Source organism: Pan troglodytes, chromosome 2, assembly GCF_028858775.2.
Source record: "Pan troglodytes isolate AG18354 chromosome 2, NHGRI_mPanTro3-v2.0_pri, whole genome shotgun sequence".
Classification (NCBI taxonomy): Eukaryota; Metazoa; Chordata; class Mammalia; order Primates; family Hominidae; genus Pan; species Pan troglodytes.
In genome coordinates, this window is record NC_086015.1 from 56,589,107 (window position 1) to 56,609,363 (window position 20,257).

At 41.2% G+C, this 20,257-nt stretch overlaps 1 protein-coding gene and 2 pseudogenes across 50 annotated transcripts in view; 1 reads left to right on the forward strand and 2 right to left on the reverse strand.

Moving 5' to 3' along the window:
- Positions 1 to 1,080: 1,080 nt before the first annotated feature.
- The window catches only part of PBRM1 (polybromo 1), a 139,098-nt gene continuing 119,921 nt past the window's right edge, over positions 1,081 to 20,257 (reverse strand). For 29 of the 50 annotated variants that reach the window (XM_054681953.2, XM_054681949.2, XM_063806820.1 and 26 more), the window contains 8 exons: positions 19,764 to 19,947; positions 19,001 to 19,211; positions 17,482 to 17,683; positions 13,962 to 14,126; positions 10,436 to 10,591; positions 6,464 to 6,534; positions 6,139 to 6,355; positions 1,081 to 3,944 (listed from right to left, as the gene is read on the reverse strand). In XM_054681953.2, the coding sequence (XP_054537928.1) occupies positions 3,772 to 3,944; positions 6,139 to 6,355; positions 6,464 to 6,534; positions 10,436 to 10,591; positions 13,962 to 14,126; positions 17,482 to 17,683; positions 19,001 to 19,211; positions 19,764 to 19,947 (1,379 nt within the window). In that variant the 3' untranslated portion in view covers positions 1,081 to 3,771. The remainder of the gene's footprint in view (positions 3,945 to 6,138; positions 6,356 to 6,463; positions 6,535 to 10,435; positions 10,592 to 13,961; positions 14,127 to 17,481; positions 17,684 to 19,000; positions 19,212 to 19,763; positions 19,948 to 20,257) is intronic. The other 21 variants (XM_054681965.2, XM_024355497.3, XM_063806828.1 and 18 more) reach the window with 3 other exon arrangements.
- Positions 7,563 to 7,660, reverse strand: LOC112208786 (U6 spliceosomal RNA; annotated as a pseudogene).
- LOC112208841 (U6atac minor spliceosomal RNA) lies at positions 16,286 to 16,423 on the forward strand (annotated as a pseudogene).

Sequence of the window (20,257 nt, forward strand, 5' to 3'; positions counted from 1 at the left end):
AAAGCATGTTAGTGCTTAGTCTTCACACGTCTATTAAATCTGGAGTTTCTTGTCTCATTTATGTGCTATCTGCAAGATGTAAATACCATGAAATAGCCAAAACAGGGAAAAGGGACACTCCATTAATTTGTTTAGTTCTGAACTTTCATTCAGGGACCTAGCATACTTCCAGGCTAAAATGGAACAGAGTAGGCTGGGCGCAGTGGCTCACACCTGTAACCTTAGCACTTTGGGAGGCTGAGGCAGGTAGATCACTTGAGGCCAGGAGTTCAAAACCAGCCTAGCCAATACGGAGAAACCCTGTCTCTACTAAAAATTCAAAAATTAGCCAGGCATGGTGGCGCATGCTGCAGTGAGCCAAGGTTGCACCACTGCACTCCAGCCTGGGTGACAGAGTGAGGTTCTGTCTCAAAAGAAAAAAAAAAAAAGGAACAGAATAATAGCAATATTTGTTTGCTCAGTGTTCAGATGGGATGTCTGGCTATGCATCAATGATTGTTCAAAATATGCTCAGGGGCACAGATGCCGGTACTATCCTAAATTCAGGAGAACAGAACCACAGGGATTTGCAAAGTGATATTAGAAGAAAACAGTTGGTTGATTTTACCAACACTTTCTATTAAAAGCATGGTCATGTTTTAAGAGTTTATAAAGATGTAAAGACACCTGGGCCACCTGTTTCTTCTGGCCACAGACAAGCTATTTGAAGTGGGCTATACTGCTTTATGATAGAGGACATGCTTTCCTCACTTTCCGCCCTCAGTAACTCTCCAATTTTAATTTCAACCTGCATTTCTGCCCATGCTGAGGACATGTAGGAATTCCTTGACTGCCAACCTGAGGCGTGGCGTGGGGCACTTCAGTCTGCAGTCTGGCTACATTTGGCTCTGTGTTAATGCAGCCCGAGCCCTGAACCAGAGGTCTGGACACTGACTTTCATCTCCATCTGTGGAGCTTTGTTCTCTTAAATTGGCAGTCACATACATCCCTGTCAGCATGAAATCAGGGCTTGCAGGAGTTAAATCTGCTTGAAACATCTGACACCACTTTAACAGAACAACCAAACCTGGTTAATCCAAATCACTTTGCAAACTCTGTATTTATTTGGATTAAAAAGCTTTAGATGAACAACAAAAAAAAGATACATACATGTTATAAGACTAGTTACCACGTAAACCTCAGATGATATGATACAGAAATTAGAATAAACCAAGTTTTAATCAGGTATGAAAACATTCAAGCTCAAAATCATCAACACCAATTTGGGGATTTTACAGAAATAGGTGCCCCTCTCAATTCTTCCTCATAGGAAGGGGAGAGTGGCTTAAAAAAAAACAACAACGAAAACAGTTAAAGGCCTTTTAAATCAGTTGGCTGACAAACATACTGTTTTAAACCTACAGGTTCCCCTCAGTCCCCCCGTTTGCAATATAAACAATTCTTCTCCACAGGAACTTACATTTTGAAAACATTTAGGCCATTATACTTTCTAAGCCACATTACTACAGTTCCTAAAACTTATGAAAAAAAGGTGTATTGTTTACTTGTACTTTCTTAAGTCAATTTTTTTTTTCTTTTTTGAAGATGGCTGACCTCAAATCTTATATCCTAAATATTAACGATATCCCCCAAGTTAATATACAGAAAAACATGATTCTAAAATAAATACACAGGCTTTTTAAAAAAAACTTAATTAGGGCCTGTCTAGTGATGCCCTGGGCCAGTGCTGCACTGCCTTAGGGAAGCCCCTGGCTGGATCTATGTTTCCTATAGCACCTCTAGGCACTGGGAAGGAGCCTGGAGGAGAGCTCTGGCTTCTAATGACCCACGTGGCCCCCAGTGAAGAATTTTTTTAGAGGCTCCCCAAAGAAGTCTCATCTAGACCTTAAGGGAAATAAAATGAATGCATGAAATAAATAAATAATTTAACCACAACTAAATTTCATGTTCTTTGGTGTAATTCAAGGATGTCTAGAAACAAAATAATCTGATTGCATTATACAGTCCATGATGATTCAATTGCCCAAATAACCAGGAATTGAAGATTTATCTGACTCACTTTAACAATAAGGTACTGACACACTACTGCAATACATTTTTTTAAATTCAATATTATTTAAAATACTTGATGCAAATTCAAATCCAGTGGTTGACTAAAGGCAATTAAGTTAAAGGGCCTCCTGTATTTAAAGTATCTAGATACAAGAGACTTTTTTCCATTCTACACTCTTTTGCCCTCATGATTTAATAAGTACAGTAATTAAACATCTGGGTACTGATTCATAGCAGATTAAAAGGAAAAAAGCATCCTCTGAGATTAACTCTCTCAGATTATAAACAGCAGTGGAAGCTCTACCACAATGGCAATCACCCAGTTACTATAAAGCAGGTTTCAAAAACATGCCGCCAAGTGAAACAATGTTCCTACTGTCTGCCATCCTATGCTGCCTTCAAATGTTTATTGTAGGGTCATATAAGAAAGACAGGGTCACCAAACCCAAGTGTTTGGGATCTGTAATGGTCTTTCTAGTAAGCGTTTTATTAAATTATGATTCCCTTCTCCTGTAATTCAAAAGCACAAGCTAAATTTAAAAAATATTTTAGAAAGTATTAAATTTCTGGTTGAGAATTATAACAACATTGAAACTTAAAAGAAAAAAATACATCTGATAATAAGGAAATAAGGAATACTAAAACATACTTGTATATGAAGGCAATCAATCTACTCGTTCACAATTATGCTTCTTATACAGCTCATATCTAGTTCCATACTCTCTTACCCATGTTAGGTTAGGTGTTATGTTTAAAAATAAATCACCTCCATGCATACCTTAATGCTTTCTTCAAGACGAACTTCAATGTTTTTCAATGTAACAGGTTTAAAATTTTAAATCATCTGAAATTTATAGGCATAAATTGTGAATTCATTATAAATAGATCAAAATATCCTTAAACGTACCTGCCTAGATTAAACATACCTCAGGGTTGTGCACGTGTTCTGCAAAAATCACTGACACCATAGTCTAACTCACAGATGTCTAACTCAGCACAATTGAAAAAGTGCTTTTTCCCCTCCTGGTGTCCAGGAGGTACATTAGCTGCAGACAGATGCACAGCACTGATTACGTATTTCTGTAGTGAGCCTCTGAGTTAATAGAGCAAATGTGCTGTGTCTATTAAACATCTAAAACCTAAATAACCACCTTTCAAAGAAAGCACTTCATCTGTAAGAAACAGCTTTTGCAGAAAGTGGCTTAAGATATTCAGGCACATGAAACAAACACAAGTATACTCCCCTCTCTAAGATGTAAACTAGGACAAACTTCACATTTCATTATCAATTTAAACTAATCTGTAAACTCTTGTGTGTGTGTGTTTTTTTTCATTTTGTTCTTTTATATATATATATAAAAAAACCCAAAACCAAGAAAACAAAAACCCCAAGCCAAGACAAAACCTCTAATGGTTTCAGTTCCATGGCAACAAGTAAAAAGATAAAACTCCAAGTCTACATATACAACCAATTATGAAACTGGTTTTAAACGAAGGAAACATATGCAAAAAAATCTTTGTGTATTTGATAAAGTCAACTTAACAAACAAATTGAAATAGCTTATTAAAAGTGTCCGTATATAAAAATGGCCTTGTGATGTACAGTAAAATGCAATAAAAATTATCCTCCTTTGTTCCTTCCCCCCACCCCCAGTAACTAAAATGGCTACTGATCCACAACTCTTTATGCTTCTATATAAAAGAAACGTAATGATGTGATTAAACATTTTCTAGGTTGTATGCTTGGCGAATGTTGAGGGTGTCCCGGAGCATCAAATCTCGAAGGCGCCAGAGGGCATCTGCCATGGTGGTGTGGGCCCCTTTGCTTTTCAGCCAGTGAGAGGGTAGGCGGCTCTCCTGTTCTTTCGACAAATGGACGTCGCGTCTTCGAGCTGAAAATTAAAGTACAGAGAGACAGAAATTAGAATTTTAAGTTGGCAAAATTTCCCTCAGTTCTAAGGTCTGACGAACTTATTAAAACACAAAACATTGAATATTTATTAAATATTATGAATTTTAACTGCAGAATATTTCCAGGCACATTTCTTATATCATTTTACTAGGCACTAAACGATTTGATCATAAATTTTTTTTTTTTTTGACATCGAGTCTCGCTCTGTCGCCCTCGCTGGAGTGCAGTGGCGCGAACTCAGCTCACTGCAACCTCTACCTCCTGGGTTCAAGCGATTCTCCTGCCTCAGGCTCCAGAGTAGCTGGGATTACAGGAATCTGCCACCAAGCCTGGCTGATTTTTCTATTTTTAGTAGAGACAGGTTTCACCATGTTGGCCAGGCTGGTCTTGAACTCCTGACCTCAGGTGATCTGCCTACCTTGGCCTCCCAAAGTGCTGGGATTACAGGTGTGAGCCACTGCACCCGGCCTGATCATTATTTTTTTGTAGGCATCCCTGATATTTAATAATTACTTCAATGTTAACAAAAATTCCTAAAAAGGTAAACATGTGAAGAAAGGGAAAATATACCTTCTACTCTAAAGAAATGAAATGAGATGACCAAAGTTGGTTTAGAAATCAAGAACAAGTAGAAACTTCCAAACTTCTCTCCAGAAACTACACAAGTACTTTAGTACATACTGAAAATACATAAGTATGTTGAACTAAATGAATAGCCTAATCGGTTTTTAATATTTTTTTCCTTTTGTTAAACTGAGGTAAAATAGTTTTTTTTTTTTTTTAGACAGAGTCTTATTCTGTCACCCAGGCTGGAGTGCAGTGGTGTGATCTTGGCTCACTGCAACCTCCACCTCCAGGTTCAAATGATTCTCGTGCCTCAGCCTCCCAAGTAGCTGGGATTACAGACACCAGACACCACGCCCAGCTAATTTTTGTATTTTTAGTAGAGATGGGATTTCACCATGTTGGCCAGGATGGTCTTGATCTCCTGACCTCAAGTGATCTGCCCGCTTCAGCCTCCCAAAGTGCTGGGATTACAGGCGTGAGCCACCGCTCCTGGCCCTCATCTGGCTAATTTTTAATTTTTTTGTAGAGACGGGGTTTTGCCATGTTGTCCAGGCTGGTCTCAAACTCCTGAACTCAATCGATCTGTCCACTTCAGCCTCCCAAAGTGGGAGCCACCGTGCCTGGCCAATAATTTTTAATTTACCCAATGCATCTATACTAATGTCCCAATGCCTGAAAAACAAAACAAAACAAAACAAAACAACAAACAAAAAACAATGTACTTAAAAAGATGGCAGTGATGTTTATGAGAAAACTAGGCTTTGAAATTTGGCAAAAAAAACCACAACAACACTTTTAGGCAGGGCGCTGTGACTCATGCCTATAATCCCAGCTCTTTGGGAGGCTGAGGTGAATAGATCACCTGAGGTCAGGAGTTTGAGACCAGCCTGGCCAAAACGGCAAAACCCCATCTCTACTAAAGATAAAAAAATTAGCTGGGCGTGGTGGTGAGCACCTGTAATTCCAGCTGCTCAGGAGGCTAAGACACAAGAATCGCTTGAACCTGGGGGTCGGAGGTTGCAGTAAGTCGAGATTGTACCACTGTACTCCAGCCTGGGCGACAGAGTGAGACTGTCTCAAAAAAACAAAAAAAACCAAAAAAAACCCAAAAACCATTTTCAGGCCAGGCACAGTGGCTCACGCCTGTAATCCCAGCACTTTGAGAGGCCGAGGCAGGTGGATCACTTGAGGTCAAGAGTTTGAGACCAGCCTGGCTGATATGGTGAAACCCCATCTCTACTAAAAATATAAACATTAGCCAGGTGTGGTGGCACGTGCCTGTAATCCCAGCTACTGGGGAGGCTGAGGCAGAAGAATCAGTTGAACCTGGAAGGCGGAGACTGCAGTGAGCCAAGATCGCGCCACTGCACTCCAGCCTAGGCAACAGAGCGAGACCCTGTCTCAAAAACAAAAGAAACCAAACCATTTTCAGTGTGTTATGTAAACATGCAAAGAAACTCCAAACCATTTATGAAATATATAATTTATTTTAATTGTATAAGAAAAAGGGGTGTTTATTGTATGATATACTATTATGCTAACAGCAGTAAGACAGCTTTGAGGAAGCATGTATTTCACAAAGGCTTATTTAGAAGGAATCTCCTTACCTGCCAGTGTCTGATCCCACTTGCTAATGCTGTTGGACTCCGCACTGAGTCCTTCAATGTATTTCAGGTAGGCCTCTGAGTGAAGAAGCCGCTGGGTCTTTGGTGGGGGAGCTACAAACATGGGTGTTGTTGGCTGCTGTATGACAGGGGGTCCAGCTGGATGTGGGCCGGGATATGGAGGTGGTGCCTGCTGCCCTGGAGGCCCCAAAACTCCCACCTGAAGAGCACAGGACCACATGGTGAGGCAAAAAGAGACTCTGCACATGTTCTGAGAAGGATAACTCGAATTCTGTCAAGTCCTAGAAAATCAAACTGGGAAGCTCACCTGTTGTCCATATGGACTTCCACCTGGTGCTGGAGTCCCTACCATAGGGGCCACTCCTTGGTTCATCACACCTATAATTCAGAATGCAATGGCACAGTTAGAGGCTCTGGGTTGAAATGACTGAAAAACTACTGTCTGATAAGAAATGATGCCATTCATAATTCAAACCTATGTACCTCTGCCCTTGAATCTTTGTGGCTAGGAATCCTAAGCACCCCAATAGGATTTGAATAGAAAGTTGTTTTGTTTCTAGGTACTTAAAGTATAATACTAGAACAATCTGTCAGATGTACATCAATTATGGCTTAGAAATGATTTGAACCTTGCATAAAATTCTAGTATTTCTCTAGGTAAGCTATTGTCAGAATATACCTCTACATTCAAGGTGTTTTTCTTCTGACAACACATTCTCCTGCAATTGAAGCCTGTATTTAATTTCAGCAGGAATGGCACTGGAATCAGGCTCAGCAGTAAGCAATGTGCTAGGACAGCAGGGACACAAGGGAAGAGGCTGTGGAAGTGCATAGTTAAATGAGCTTTGTGAAGGCTGAAGGCACAGCCTTGCTATCCCCTCCCAGACCATCAGCAGCTGGTTCTAACTGGCGTCACTAGTGCTGGCAGGGAGAGAACACTTCCATCTGATAGAGTAGCACTCTGAAAAGGAATCATCTGAAGTGAAGTAACCTTGTTGCTATCGCTTTATATGCAAAATGACAAAGGAACAGAGAGACTTCATGGCCCTACTAGATTTGTACTATGTCCCTGATAATAATTTTGTAAGCTTCCCTCAGTGAATGCTCACGAGCAATTGTTGTCTCACAGGCACAGTTGATAATAATGAGATGTCCTAAATTTAGTGTCAGAGGCTCTTTTGATTTCAGGGTGCATATTTGCTATTCTGATAAAATACAGAAATAGGCAAGGGACCCAGTTCATTAAAATCAAATAATCCTAAAACTGTGGTGAACTGTTCTTGAAAACTTAAACAAATCCTGCTGGCTGTGTAGAAGAATCGAGAGGAGGTATAACTTCATAGTGTATAGTCCCTTCGGATTAAAAATCATAATATTCTGTCCAGGCAGAAGCAGCTCCTCATTCTAAAGTTCAGAACTGTTTCATGAATTTGCATGTCATCCTTGTGCCATGCTCAACTCCATATTGTTCCAATTTTAGTGTATGTGCTGCTGAAGCGAGCACTAAGGTTCAGAATTGTTAAATGCCACTTCCAGGAAGCATAAGAGAGCCTCTTATTTGTTAGAAAATAACAAGTAAAAAAGCTTCTGTTTAAAAAGCAGGGAGTTTTATATTCCAAGTACCCAGAAGTCCACCCGGATCACCAAAGTAGGATCCTGATGATTATTTGTGAATGAATGAAGAGGTTGTGGTGGGTAAGCTGGTGCTCCAGCAATATATTATTAACCTCTGTGCCCATCACCTCCCTGTGCCCTGGGACACTCACCCACCTTAGATTCCAGAACACGGTGTGGCTCCCTAAACTGTGTAAATCATTGCTTTGCAGGGCAGCACAAATCAGCAAACTCTTCTGCTTCCTCTATTGACAAATGCCATACTTGGGCAGCCGGTGAGAATCTGAGCTGAGTCACCAAAAGAGCTCAATGAATCCCCTACTCCTCTAAGCCTGCTCAGACATGTGCATTTGTAGGCACTAAGAGGGAGTCTTCCCTGACTCCTGGCTTCTTTTTTAATTAAATAAAATAGATATGGGGTTTCACCATGTTGCCCACTGGTCTTGAACTGCTGAGCTCAAAGCAATCCTCCCACCTCAGCCTCAAAAAGTGCTGGGATTACAGGATTGAGTCACTGTGTCCGGCCCTGTCTCCTCAATTCTAAGCAGGTGTGTTGGGCTTCCCTCCAGTTGAATTTAGGATTTCAGGAAGGGGGAAAGGAAGACAGCTATGTCCCAACACCCACCAAAAGACATCTGCAACCTAGAGGGTACTGGCATTAGACATGGCTCCCACTAAGTGCACCTAGAAGGTGTCAACTCCAGCCTGGTCTTATTGGCTCAGTGATACCCTGTGTCAAGGTGAGAGGGCAAAAAATTAAGGCCAAGTCTACCTGCCACATGGGAACATTTACCTTATGACTGACTCCTGCTGCAACAGCAATTCACACAGTCCACTGTTTTCATATGAAGCACCTAACCCTACAAACACTTCCTCCTCTGGCAATACCTGGAGCAAATGCTTCTGTGGAATTATGGCCATATTCTAAGCAACTCTCACAAAGAGTGTGGCTGGAGGCTCCAGGCCAGGCCACCAAGTTTGCTCACTCTGCACACTGCTGGGTGCACCCTCCAAAGCATCATTTGGTACCCTGCAAAACCCTATCACTGGTAGGTCCAACACTGGTACAAGCAAATTTAACAAGTTTCCAACCACATTTTACCATTTGGGTTGGGCCCTTAGCTGATGTTGTAGGTAATGGACCAAATGCTTTCCGAGTCTTCCAAAGGTCACATTCCCTCCATCCAGATTACAGCTAAGAGTTCTTTTGCATATGATGGCAATTAATATGGGAACATGTGATTTTCCTTTCATTTAGGTTTTCTTTAAAATAATCTTTCAACTTGCTAATTCACATTTTAAAGTGAAAATGAATGTAGCTATTTCTGGAATCCATTTATATATTTCTATATAACAGAACTTCTAAGCTTCTGTTGACAGACAAACCAGTATCTACAGCTAGGAGGGTAGGCTAGGCTGTTCTTTAATGTCAGGCTTTTTTTTTTTTTTTTGAGACAGGATCTCATTCTGTCGCTCAGGCTGGAGTGCAGTGGTGCGATCACCACTCACTGCAGCCTCAGTCTCCCCAGGCTCACATAATTCTCCCACCTCAGCCTCCTGGGAGCTGGGACTACAGGCACATGCCACCACACCTGGCTAATTTTTCCTTTTTTTTTTTTTTTTGACACGGAGTCTTGCTGTCGCCCAGGCTGGAGTGTAGTGGTGCAATCTTGGCTCACTGCAACCTCTGCCTCCCAGGTTCAAGTGATTCTTTTGCCTCAGCCTCTCGAGTAGCTGGGACTACAGGCGCCCGCCACCACGCCCAGCTAATTTTTGTATTTTTAGTAGAGACGGCGTTTCACCATATTGGCCAGGCTAGTCTCGAACTCCTGACCTCAAGTGATCCACCCACCTCGGCCTCCCAAAGTGCTGGGATTACAGGCATGAGCCACCGTGCCCGGCCTAACACCTGGCTAATTTTTATAGAGATGGGGTCTCACCAGGTTGCCCAGGCTGGTCTTGAACTCCTGGGCTCAAGTGATCCACCTTCCTCATTCTCTGAAAGTGCTGGGATTACAGGCATGAGCCATTACACCTGGCATGTCATGCTTCTTAGGGAACTCACATACAGAACACTAATTCAGTGAAAATGCATTCCCTCCCTGTTTTTTGTTCTAAGACAGACTGAGTGAAAGATTTGTGAAGAGTTCTACCTTAGCAGCTCTGCAATCCCCTTAGAAAGGCTGCTTGAGGAGAAGTAGGAGATGGAACAGATACTCTATACCCTGTGAGATAAGAATTGCACCAGAGGGAGAAATGCAACTCAGGGGCAAAAAATGCTTTTACATGTTACTCTGAACTAGCAATTTGGGAAACTTCATTCACTGATAAGAGGACACAGCCTTCTAGGCTGTCTGGCTTTTCAAGGACATGTCAAATTAGTTGAGTGATTATCGATAGAGTATGCCTCTTGTCCCTTGGTTTGCTGAGTCTGGCCTCTGCCATGTGTCCTGTGCTGCTGCCAGCAGCCAGGTGCACAAGGGCACAAGTGCTGGGCCACCTGCTGAATGCACAAGACATGCCCTGCTGCTGACAACCTTTGGATTCTCAGGGAGGGAAGGCCTGGCCACAATGGGCCACGGGTGCCTCCTGGAACAACTGGTTGAAAGCGGAAAAAGATAATATGAAGATGAGATTAATGAGTGAATGAGGATGAAGTTCTTACCCGGTGGTGGGATGCCCGGGAGGCCAGGCACACCTGGCGGAAGATGGTGGGGTGGAGGCCCCCCAGGGTGAAGTGGCTGCATGCTGCCCATGCTAACAAGGCCATCAACTGGGCCCTGCAAAGGTGGAAGGCCTGGCGGATAGCCACCCATCATGCCTTGAAGGACACAACAAATTTCAGACATGCATCATTAACATGCAACATGAGCTAAGTAATACCAACCAACCCCCACATGCACTACCAATGAATAAAGCACCCTTAGTACTGCATGATATAACAGCAATTAGTGCAATTATTTTGCTGCAATAATGAACAAAATAAAAAGTTACAAATATGAGACCCAACATCTTGGGATGAATTAGTACTTAGTACACTATTATTTGTAGTTATTTTCCCTGGGGTAAATATGCTGCATGTTTTCAGTTAAATAATAGTAAAGAGTTCTAGTAACAGCCTTCCCAAGGAAATAATTATTGCAAGCTGTTCAAACAGAGTGACCAGTTCTGCTGACTGCAATTCTAACTGAATAGTATAAACCCCATCATTCCACTCTGCCCACACTCATATGCCTATCATGGGTACACATGAGGGGAAATAGGAAGGGAGGGAAATGAGCGCATAGTCCTGATCACAAAGCATGGTTCTCCAGCTTGGGGGCAGGAATTGTTCAAGACTTCTACATCTACTCCTCCTTTCTAGCCTTACCACTGCTGGTAAGAATGGATTGTGCTTGGGCTTGAGTTGGGGAACAGCTTCTAAGAACCATCACAGTGAATGATATTTCCTTCTTTAGATCTAAAAACGTGATAAAGATAAAACCTAAACCCTCCCAACCAAGCCAACCAAGTCCAGGTCACTCAGGAGCCTACACACAGACTTTACGGAGGAATGGCTGGAGAATTGGGCTCTGCTGATATGAGAAAATGCCAAATGCCATCAGTCTCCAAGCTCAAATGTCCTCATATAAACCTTAACAGGGAGCATTTTAATTTGAGGTACACAATTTCTGTGAACAGAGGCTTTTTATTCCTTTATTTTCAAAGTGTACCTACACATGACAAAATATTTTCTACTGGCTAGAGAAGAGTTTCAGCAAACAAGTATTTTTGGCAGAAGGAATAAATGTAAGAAAAAAAATTCAAAATGTCAAGGACTCACCTATCAAAAGACCTTTAAAACCACATGGCATTTTTTTAAAACAAGAAAAACAACTTGACTTCTCTGGGATTTGTAATGATCATGATGAATAAGAACACAAAGCTCCCCCCAAATTGCAGTCACCTTTGGTCACAGCTTCTTGCAAAGGGAGGGTTGAGGGACTGGTGCCAAACCTCATTTTTATAAAATACTCTTTGCAGAGGGACTCTGTCAAATAGTGGAAAACTTCAGATTCTGAGAATTTTACTCTTGGACTTTCCCTGAAGATTTCAAAGATATTTATTTATAAAAGTTTAGTCTTTTAAGGCTATGAAATTACTAAAAATTCTGAGGTCGATTCACCCTGCTTCACTAGTCATACCTAAGCTGACTAACTTACAATTACATAAACCGAATGACAAAAATTTGAATAATAATCTCTCTATACATAAAATAAGATTATGAGTTTTCATTTTTTTTTAAATGAAGAGTTCAGAAAGTAAAAACTACTTTTGAACAGATACCATCATCTTAATTAAACATGAAGAGATCCAATGCTACCAATCTTTTAACCACACCACCAGTTATAGCATTTAGGGTTAAGTAGGCGGGAAATTTAAGGATGTTAAGAGGCTTTGCTTTCAATTACAAAAGCCCATCTGAACGCAGCCTTCATGGGCTGTGGTTGAGGAAATTATTAAGAACTGAAAGACATGACACTTGTCTTCATTAAACTGTACTTTGGCATTTATTATCCCAGTCACATGTGTTCAAATGAGCTTCAATGCTTGTAAGCAAAGCTGGTCTCAAGACAGCAACAAGGCTAATAAGTAAGACTCAGGCCCTAAGAAACCTGTAAAACCATGAAAAATCACCCTCTTAGCTGCAGGGTTCCCCATGAGGACCAAAGAGTGGTTACTGTAGAGAATGCTTGCTTTTCACTCCCAGGGCCCGGAAGTCTAGCCAGCACACCCTAAATAATGGAGCAGGGGCTTTCTAGAGGGACCACCTTCCTCATCCATAGAGTTCTATAATGTTCTTCCCCAACAGGGAGCTAAAATGCTGCAGCTGCTGTTTTTTTTTTTTTAATTGTTTTTAGCTGTTTGTATTCATTTTGTTAATGTGCCCCTGGGTTTTGAAGTCAAGGGCACAGTGCCACAACGTCACACATCAAATAGAACAAAACACAATGTCAACGAGGGAATTCTAACTTTCAAAGTCCCCATGTTCAAGGCCTGATTTCTAAAAACCTCTGGAACCCCATTAACCAAAATGGGCCATGGAATAGAGCAGGCGATTATGAGATTTGTTAGATCAACATCAGTTACACTGAAAGTACTGAAAGCCATGATTCAGATGTGCTTTGGCGAGTGCAACTGCTGAGTTCAGCGACAGTGCATTTGAGAACTTGCCATCACAAAGTTAGGAGCGACAATGGAAAAGTTATCCTATGCTACTCTTCCTTAAAAAGCAAAAACGAAACAGCAAAAACAGCATCCCAAAAAGCCTGCCTTGAACAACACTATCTTGGACTCCCTGTGAAAGAGGTCAGACTGCTTGCTTAAGAAGAAACACAGGTGGCTTGTACAGACCTCACCAGGACTGGAGAGATCTCAAAGAAGGGGCCCGAGAAGTGGTCTGCAGACTTCTCATTGGAGACATGTCAGACAAAGATATTCAATTCAAGAAGAGTCAAATTTGCTATGGCTACCAGAACCAGAGACAACACACACAGACAAACCACATTCAGCATTTTCTTTTTCTTTTTTTTTTCTTAAATATGTGACTGGGATACTAACAGAAAATGCAGTTTAATGTAATTAAATAGAAAAGCATTACAGAGTGGGCACAATGAATTGAATAAGGACTTTGTATTCTATTTAGCAGTCATGCACATTGGTGACCAAGAAAGGATTTACAATTCATTGTCAAAAAATCCTTTTAAACGGTCAGTCTTTTAAGGATGGCTGCAGCAGAACAAGGCAAACTGAATACTGGAATGAGATGGGAAAATCAACACCACCTAAAGACTAGTTTTGTGTTTTCTCTTGGGAGTCCCTCTAGAACAGAATTCAGGGTCTACTTTCATATTTTCTGCTATAGTGCTCTATCAAGAGCAGGCTGGGGTGGAGAACATCACCAGACCATGCCCACAGCCAGGGAAGAGCTGCTCCCTACCAATTACCAGGGTTGGGCCCAGGGCCCATTTCTGGGGCAGAAGGGAGGCATTGCCCATATGGGAAAGGCAATATAGGACAACATGGATGACTTCAAACTTTGAATCTGTCATGAGAAAAGGCAATAGACTGTGGCCTACTCCTTATTGGAGAAAAAAAAAATGAAGGAATTTCTTAAAGTGGAAAAAAATGGTCTTAGCTCCTGTTTTTACCTGCAACAGGTGTCAACTGCTGATTGAGCATCCCCATTGGTGTTGGTGGTGGCACCACCCCCATGAGAGCCCCCACAGGGGTGCCTGCTCGGGGAGAAGCACTCGGCTGCTGTTGCTGTGCTGCTCGCTCTCTCTCCTGCTGCTCAGCAACTTTAGCTGCCCGCTCTGTAAAGGCATTTCAGATTTTCAATTCTGTTTTTAACCCAGGAATTCAAAATACCATCCATTGCATTCAACAGGACTAGTAAAAACACAGGCAACAGTTCTGTCTCAATGGAAGGAACAGTAGATGACTAGTCTTAACACAGGAGGAGTCGGGCCGATTTCACTTGGTAACCTAGAGTCCAGCTTTCCTATCCCATCTTGAGAACTGGTCTGCAAAGATTTCAAGAATGTTAAGACTGCAACACACATTCAGAAAGCACAGGTTTTATGTAAACACGTCACCAGCATAACCACCATGGTTAATCTCATGAGGCACCCTGAAGATGAGAAGCGCTACCATTATTCTAGTATTAATAGCATTACAGATTATTTATAATTTCAATATGAAGCAATTCCATGGCCCATTATAATTTTTGGTACAATTGTTACTTACTATATATATTTCCTGATTCTTTGTACCCAATTTTACTAAGATTTGAGGACTCATCACGAGTGTCATGGAGTTTAGCAGCTGAAGAAAATTAACTCTGTAAGGGAAAAGTAGCTGACCGCCTCCTTCAGAAGGTTTTAGGGAAACAACTAATTTCTACATTCTAATGAAGCAAAGAAGTCATGTTTAATAAACCCCAAAGGAAAAAAATGCATTATACTTCAGGCTACAATCATCAGAAGCAGAGAATTATATAAACGCGTATGTAGCAATGGACAATGTACTGAAAGAACCAGGTTTCCTGAAGCTGAGCAGTTCAATACTGACCATAAACCACCCTAAATCAATGAAAATTCCAGAATCCCTCTTATTTCATTCAAAATGCAAAAAGAGCATTTGCTGTGGCAGTTCTGGGCCGTAGAATACATCCTGCTACCTCCCCACTCCCCGGCCCTGAGCTACTCTGTTTGCAACTCCAGAGCCGGGAGCTCCAATGATCATGTTTCCAGTCTTTTTGTGAGCTAGCAGACTGAACCCCTACTGAAGAACTCCTGAAATGCTGTATTTCCAAAGCTCCCAGCATACAGGGTTTCTTGTCTCACCATTCATAAATAGAAGATCCCCCCACTCATCACATAGGCAAATGGAGGCTGGGAGACAGGCAGTCACTTGTCCAAGGATAGAGAGAACCAGCAACCCTATGGCCCTAACTCCTGATATCACACTCCAACTGCCACACATAAACCCTTTAACATGGAACTCAACACCACTGATTTCAGGAGGGGGAAAATAGCTCGAGGTCATATGGCTTTACAGAGAATCAAGAAGCTACAGCTCCAGTCCTCCTCTAAGAATATGAAAGTCAAGCAATCAAAGGCCTCTTGGCTGTGACAGAGTTGCCTGCATAGCCTTATCATCACTAAGACTGTCCTAGTTTACAGACCCTTTGTACAATGAGTATGAGAAACGAAGGCCATTTGAACAAACTATTTACTTGAGCTAGCAGTAAAAAAAAAAAAAAAAATCGACCTAGGGTTCCACTTCAAATTCTAGTATTTTCATTATACAAGTGACACAGTAAAGTGGGAAAGCAAAAAAATGAAATGGAAAAAAAAAATAAGGCCTGGGGATTGAATATTGGACTGGCTACCCAAACTCTAAACTTTGGGCTTTGGATTCAATGAGAGAAAACATCAAAAGTTCAGATTTTATGTCTCAGGTAGATGCTGCTGAGTCATATAACTCCCCCCTCACTAGGTTCTCACTCACTTTCAGACTCCCCTTTGAATTTGGAAGGATGTTCCAGACGCCATCACCTCTCCCTCTCTTCATTCCTACTCCAGTGTTTTTACCTTCACAGTGTCTTCAGGTATCTCTTTCCTGCTCACACTCTAAATAACCAGCCACCCAGCACTGGCTTCATTTGCCTTGCTGCTGCTGCTGTGCTGCTCGCTCAGCAATATTCATGTGAGCTTGATTTTCAACACTCCTCCAGCTCAGTGGTGTAGTAGGTCTTAACTTTCAATAAGGTCAGAAATATCAAAGCTCCACAAAGTTCTAGGTTCTTATGGAACTGACTAGGGTTTTCCAAAGAATATTCTGCAAAATATTAGTTCTTTAGGGTATTCATCGGTACTACATAAATACCTGGTCAAATTTCAGAAAATGCCAGATAATATAAAACAGCTTATTTACTGGTGGTCTTAAAGCCTTTAATATGGGAATATGCACGCTGTATGAAAGGAGAAAAGGTTAGCACTCCCCTTGATAAGGACAGAGGAGGCCCTTGGGCCTGACAACACACATACGGGAATATGCACCATAAGTTTCCAAGAGAGAGAGTTTGGAATGCTTCTCAAACTGGTTTTGCCACAAAATGTTTTTTGGCTAAACATCTTGCAGGATTAGGATTCTCTGCAGAAGATCCTTGGGGAAGCCTGTCAGATAATTTCATAGTAATCAAATAATTATAATAAATGACCTTTTTTTTTTTTAAAGAAGTTTCTTTGGAGACTTCAAAAATTTTAATAAAAGGGGCAGCCTAAATAATTAATGTTTGCCAGAAAATAATAGAACTGTACCCACCTAAGAAGAGTAGTGGTTGACCATTGTAGAGAGGAGCTCTAAACTGGCAAAATGAACCAATATATAAAATTCCAGATGGAAAAAATATAGCTCAAAGGGCAACAGTACTGCCTAATCTAATGCTTACTACTAATTTATTTACTAAGTCCATGTCTGATATTTAAAAAAACACACAAAAACAAAAACCCAACAACAAAAAACAAAAAATCTCAAGTATTTGTCTCTAAATGGCTAAGAACCACCAAATTCTTGAATGACAGCTCACTGCCCAAAGTGATTTAATTAGAATAAAAGGAAAATAAAGGCAGTTGAGCTTTATAAAAAAGACCCAAATCCTTAGAAGTAGCTATGAATACAGACACAGTATAGGCCAGGACTGACCTAGGAAACCAAGCACTTTAGCAAAGACTCAGCCTGAAGTTTAAATATATGGCTTACCAAGAGCTGTAACACAAGATCACTGATTTTAAGAGGCCCTTTTCAGATGAATTTTAATTAAAATTATATTTAACATCATTGTACAATAATTCCCTAGCTCAACATGTGTGCTTACAGGGCTCAATGAAAGAAAAAAATCATGCAATTTTTAGTAGCAAAATATTTTGGAGAAATTTGCAGGGGAAAATACAACACCAGGATCAGAGGCCAAGTCAGGGGCAGTGCTCTGCTCAGTCAGGACAAGGCTAGCATCTAAAATACTGGTTGGGTGCCATTTGGAACAGTCCCCAAAATAAAAGTTCATGTGCAAGTGGTAAGAACAAGAGTAAAACCTGTCTGTGCGCGTGCATTCCTGAAACACCCCCTTGCTTCGAAAGACAGTTGTGCCTAGGCTCTATTTACCTTCATATTCTGCTTTCTTGGCTGTCTCAAGATTTCTCCATTCTGTCCCCACCAGGCGGCTGAGCTCCCCGAAAGAGTAGTCTGGGTGTTGGGCCTTAATCACAGCCCTCATCTCACTGCTGAACAGGATGTAGCCACTCATGTTGATTTTCCGTTTGGAGCCTTCCTTCTTTGCACTGCCTTTGGCAGACTTTGGGGTAGACTGTAAGACAGAAAGGTCTTATGGTGCATCAAAACATTACATTTGGTTAACTGCTCAAAATTTCAGAAGCCAGCCGGGCGCGGTGGCTCACACCTGTAATCCCAGCACTTTGGGGGGCCGAGACAGGCGGATCACAAGGTCAGGAGATTGAGACCATCCTGGCTGACACAGTGAAACCCCGTTTCTACTAAAAAAAATACAAAAAATTAGCCAGGCGTGGTGGCGGGCGCCTGTAGTCCCAGCTACTCAGGAGGCTGAGGCAGGAGAATGGCGTGAACCCGGGAGACGGAGCTTGCATTAAGCCAAGACGGTGCCACTGCACTCCAGCCTGGGCGACAGAGCAAGACTCTGTCTCAAAAAAAAAAAAAAAAAAAAAAAAATTTTCAGAAGCCAGGAACACGTGATTCACTAGTTACTGCTTTATTGTCACGTTTGGTTTATAGCTGGCTATTTTCTTGGTCAAAACACACCTCTTCCTTATCTATTACATGTAAGAAATAAATGAAAGTTTCACTGAATTCCATGGGTGCAATCTGTAATGGTGACCTCACAATTAAGTCTTGAGAAAATTCTTTTTTTTTTTTTTTTTTTAATGATACAGGGTCTTGTTCTGTCACCAGGCTGGAGTACAGTGGTGCACTCATATCTCACTGCAGCCTTGATCTCCCAGGCTCAAATGATTCTCCTGCCTCAGCCTGCCGAGTAGCTGGGACTACAGGTGTGCATCACCATGCCTAATTTTTAAAATTTTTAGTAGAGATGAGATCTCACTATGTTGCCCAATGTGGTCTTGAACTCCTGAGCTCAAGTGATCCTCCTGCCTTGGCCTCCCAAAGTGCTGGGATTACAGACATGAGCAACCATGCCTGGCCAAGTCTTGTAAAAATTCTGAATGAGAAAAAAATACCAACAGAGATCACCTCAACCAAAAGATGAGGTCCTACATAAGGAGAGATTAAAAAGACACGGGTAATAAAAGCTAAAGACAAACAGGGTGATGTTGCTCCTTACTGCTTTTCTTCAGCACAAGGAAGAGTCTTCTAACTAAGCCCACCATTAAAATAGCTATGAAATTTTAAAGATATTAATTTTAAATTATTAATGGTATTAATATAAATTATTAATGGGATGACATATAATTTTTGTCAATCAAAAATAAATGAATAAATCATGGCACTGACAAAATCTGTTCCTTCCTGCAGAATTCTAAGTTAAAGCTCACATATGGAGGGGCTGGATGTCACTTTACTTTGGTTTTGAGTCTGCTGCAAACCAAAGGTGGTAATAAGATAAGTAACAGGAACCTGTCACCTTCACCTGTGGGGGTGTGTAGGGCATGAGGTCCAGCTCACTGGCCAGGGGGGTCTGAAGCTGAGGTAGAGAAGGAGGTTCAATGACCTCACTATCTTCTTCTCCCATCTCTTCAATATCATCATCTCCACCTTCTAACTCGGCAAATTTAGCTTCTAGCAACTGGATCTTCTTTTCCAACAAAGGTGATGGCTCCTTCTGAGGAACAATTGGTTTTCTGGAAAAAGTGACATAAAAAACCTAAAATCACCTAATGCCCCTCCAGAATAAGCTGGAAAGCAGTGTTCCACCTTAACAACTAGAAGTGACTTCCTGCAATCTGCAATATATGCTCTAAAGGCAGCATGGAAAGAGTTTAAATGTGTATTTATGAAATTACTTGTACTCAGAGATGCTTGTTTTTAAATAATTATGCTGAATATCCACGAAAGTATTGTGTCCAAAGTTGGGATCTAGTTGCCTATACACAGCAAAAAGAGTTTTCATAATCTGTGGAACTGAGAAATCTCCTGACAGGATATAAACCAGAACCAAGTGTTTCTGCCTCATTCCACAATTATTGGAGTCTACGCCAAGGGCACTATTAGAGCAGCCACCAGGTCCCAGCAGATTATGAAGTCTTTCCTTTAATCTTTAACTGAATAAATATTTTCTATTTGAAATATTTACTACTCTAGTTTAAGATCTAATAAAAAATTAAAAACACTGGACTACACTATGTTGCTATCAGTTAATGGAAGTGCTCTTTTTTCCTTTTTTCAAGCTTTACCTGAAGTAGTAAATTTCATCATCTACCACTTTAGCAGAGAGTGAAAACCTCTTCAATCCTTTGAATTTCTTCATCTGCTTGTCGCTCTCATTGTAGCGGCTCTCACAAAGCAGAATGTCATTTTCTGGTATTTCAGTTGGCCTGCAGGAGAGGAAGTCCTTGAATGACAACACAGCACACTTTCCTGAAAGAGAAAATTAGAAAGAAATTAAAGGAGTAAACTGTGGTCATAGTTACTAACTGTTTTAACATTTTATTATTTTTGGATGAATACATTCATATAATTAACAATTTTAAAGATATGAAAGGGGCTAGGCATGGTGGCTCAAGCCTGTAATCCCAGCACTTTGAGAGGCTGAGGTGGGCAGATCTCTTGAGCTCAGGAGTTTGAGACCAGCCTGGGCAACATAGTGAGACCCCCAAATTCTACAAAAAAATACAAAAAATTAGCTGGATGTTGTGGTGCATGCCTGTAGTCCCAGCTACTCGGGAGG